This window comes from Poromitra crassiceps, assembly GCF_964638095.1.
Source record: "Poromitra crassiceps genome assembly, chromosome: 2".
NCBI classification, from domain to species: Eukaryota; Metazoa; Chordata; class Actinopteri; order Beryciformes; family Melamphaidae; genus Poromitra; species Poromitra crassiceps.
In genome coordinates this window covers 2,501,062-2,502,615 of record NC_139624.1, presented here as the reverse complement: position 1 = coordinate 2,502,615, position 1,554 = coordinate 2,501,062, and the positions used below count along the sequence as shown (strand labels likewise).

At 45.5% G+C, this 1,554-nt stretch overlaps 1 protein-coding gene across 1 annotated transcript in view; it reads left to right on the top strand.

The window, feature by feature from the left end:
- The first annotated feature begins 446 nt into the window (after positions 1 to 446).
- LOC310794831 (uncharacterized protein) overlaps positions 447 to 1,554 on the top strand; it is a 2,464-nt gene continuing 1,356 nt past the window's right edge. The window contains exons 1-4 of the mRNA XM_083656884.1: positions 447 to 549; positions 705 to 810; positions 1,035 to 1,131; positions 1,524 to 1,554. The exon at positions 1,524 to 1,554 is cut by the window's right edge and continues 1,356 nt beyond it. Coding sequence (XP_083513010.1) covers positions 456 to 549; positions 705 to 810; positions 1,035 to 1,131; positions 1,524 to 1,554 — 328 coding nt within the window. The 5' untranslated portion in view covers positions 447 to 455. The remainder of the gene's footprint in view (positions 550 to 704; positions 811 to 1,034; positions 1,132 to 1,523) is intronic.

The following is a 1,554-nucleotide window of genomic DNA, read 5'->3' as shown; positions in this document are numbered from 1 at the left end:
AGATAGGAAACCGTCGAAGGATTCTAAGAAGGGAGGCAGACGACGTATCATTTGCGAACAGCAGATTGTTGATTCAACGACTGCGTTATCTCAGCCCCATACCGCATCCCAGTCGCAAGGACAGACGGATGTGGATGAAAGTGCGCAGCAAAGACTGGTGGACCCGAGTTGTGTTGACTGAGTTCACAGACGTCGAGTGGAAAGAAAACTTTCGGTTGACCCGCAGATCCTTCATGAACCTCTGTGACCTGGTGCAGGGCTTCATGTCTCCTGCTGAAGCTACCGTCCGTGCACCCATCCCTCTTCATATGCGTGTGGCCATTGTCCTGTACAGGCTTGGTAGTTGTGCCGAGTATCGCCTTGTTGCAAACCAGTTTGGTATTCACAAAGCCACGGTTAAGAAATTCACATACATGTTTTGCAAAGGCATGGTACAAGGAGGACTATTGAAGGACATGGTCAAGATGCCAAACGAAGAGGAGGCACTCGAAATAGCCAGGAGGTTCGAGGCCTCGCATCACATTCCTCAAATATTTGGCCTGATCGATGGTAAGTAGGCTATTCCCCTTTACTTTTTGATGCATCTTATTTCTGCTCATGTGCTTCGCTGTATAGAGTTCTGTTTGAGTCGTCACACACATGCACTTGGTTCTGTAATTTGGGGCCCTGAGTTTGCAATGAAGTTTGTTTGCTTATTTATTTAGGTACACACATTCCAATCCTTGCTCCTTCTGATGGCTACCGAGATTTCGTTAATCGAAAAGGCTGGACTTCCTACGTCCTCCAGGCCGTTGTGGATGACAGATTCATGTAAGTATTTTCTTCATGGGATGTTCATATTCAAAACAGGAAGTTCACTGCGTGTGACGTGTACATATGTTAATATGTTTCAAAGCGATATTCCCAGTTACATGGGCAACTGGAGGAGTTTCTCCATTTACAGATTTTTTTTTTAGTATGCACATCCATTGAAAACGTTCATTTACATCAGAAGAACCTGTCACTTGATGATTGAAATTATTTGTGTCTTATAGTTTCAGGAGCATCAGCTGCAAGATGCCAGGTTGTGCCCATGACTCCATGGTTTTTCAGAACTCCGACCTCTTCCGAAGAGCTCACCTGCTGCCGCAGGTAAGCGTTCAGACACCATAGCTAGTATACATGCATACATACGTGTACCGGATGTGAAATGTGCACGTGCCTGTCCCAGGAGTGTAATGGTAGCGGTGTAGCAGACGAAGTGAAACTTGCCCCTTGATGAGACGCCTTGGCTGGTAGGGCCAAGGAAGATCTTCTTTGGCTCTCTCGGCCAAGGCGCTTACCTCATAAACGAAAGGTTGAGGGTTCAAACCCAACCCTGGGCAAGCCCTTTTACAGGGGTTACACATGCATACTATCATCACATTTTGCACGCCTTGCTTCTCAAAATCATTAAACATGTTCACATTTAGTCTGTATTAAACTTGGGAACCAGAAATTGATTTCACAAAGGTAAAATATATATACTCTATATCTCTTTTCAGGGTATCAGGAACATCGAGGGGGAGGATGTCC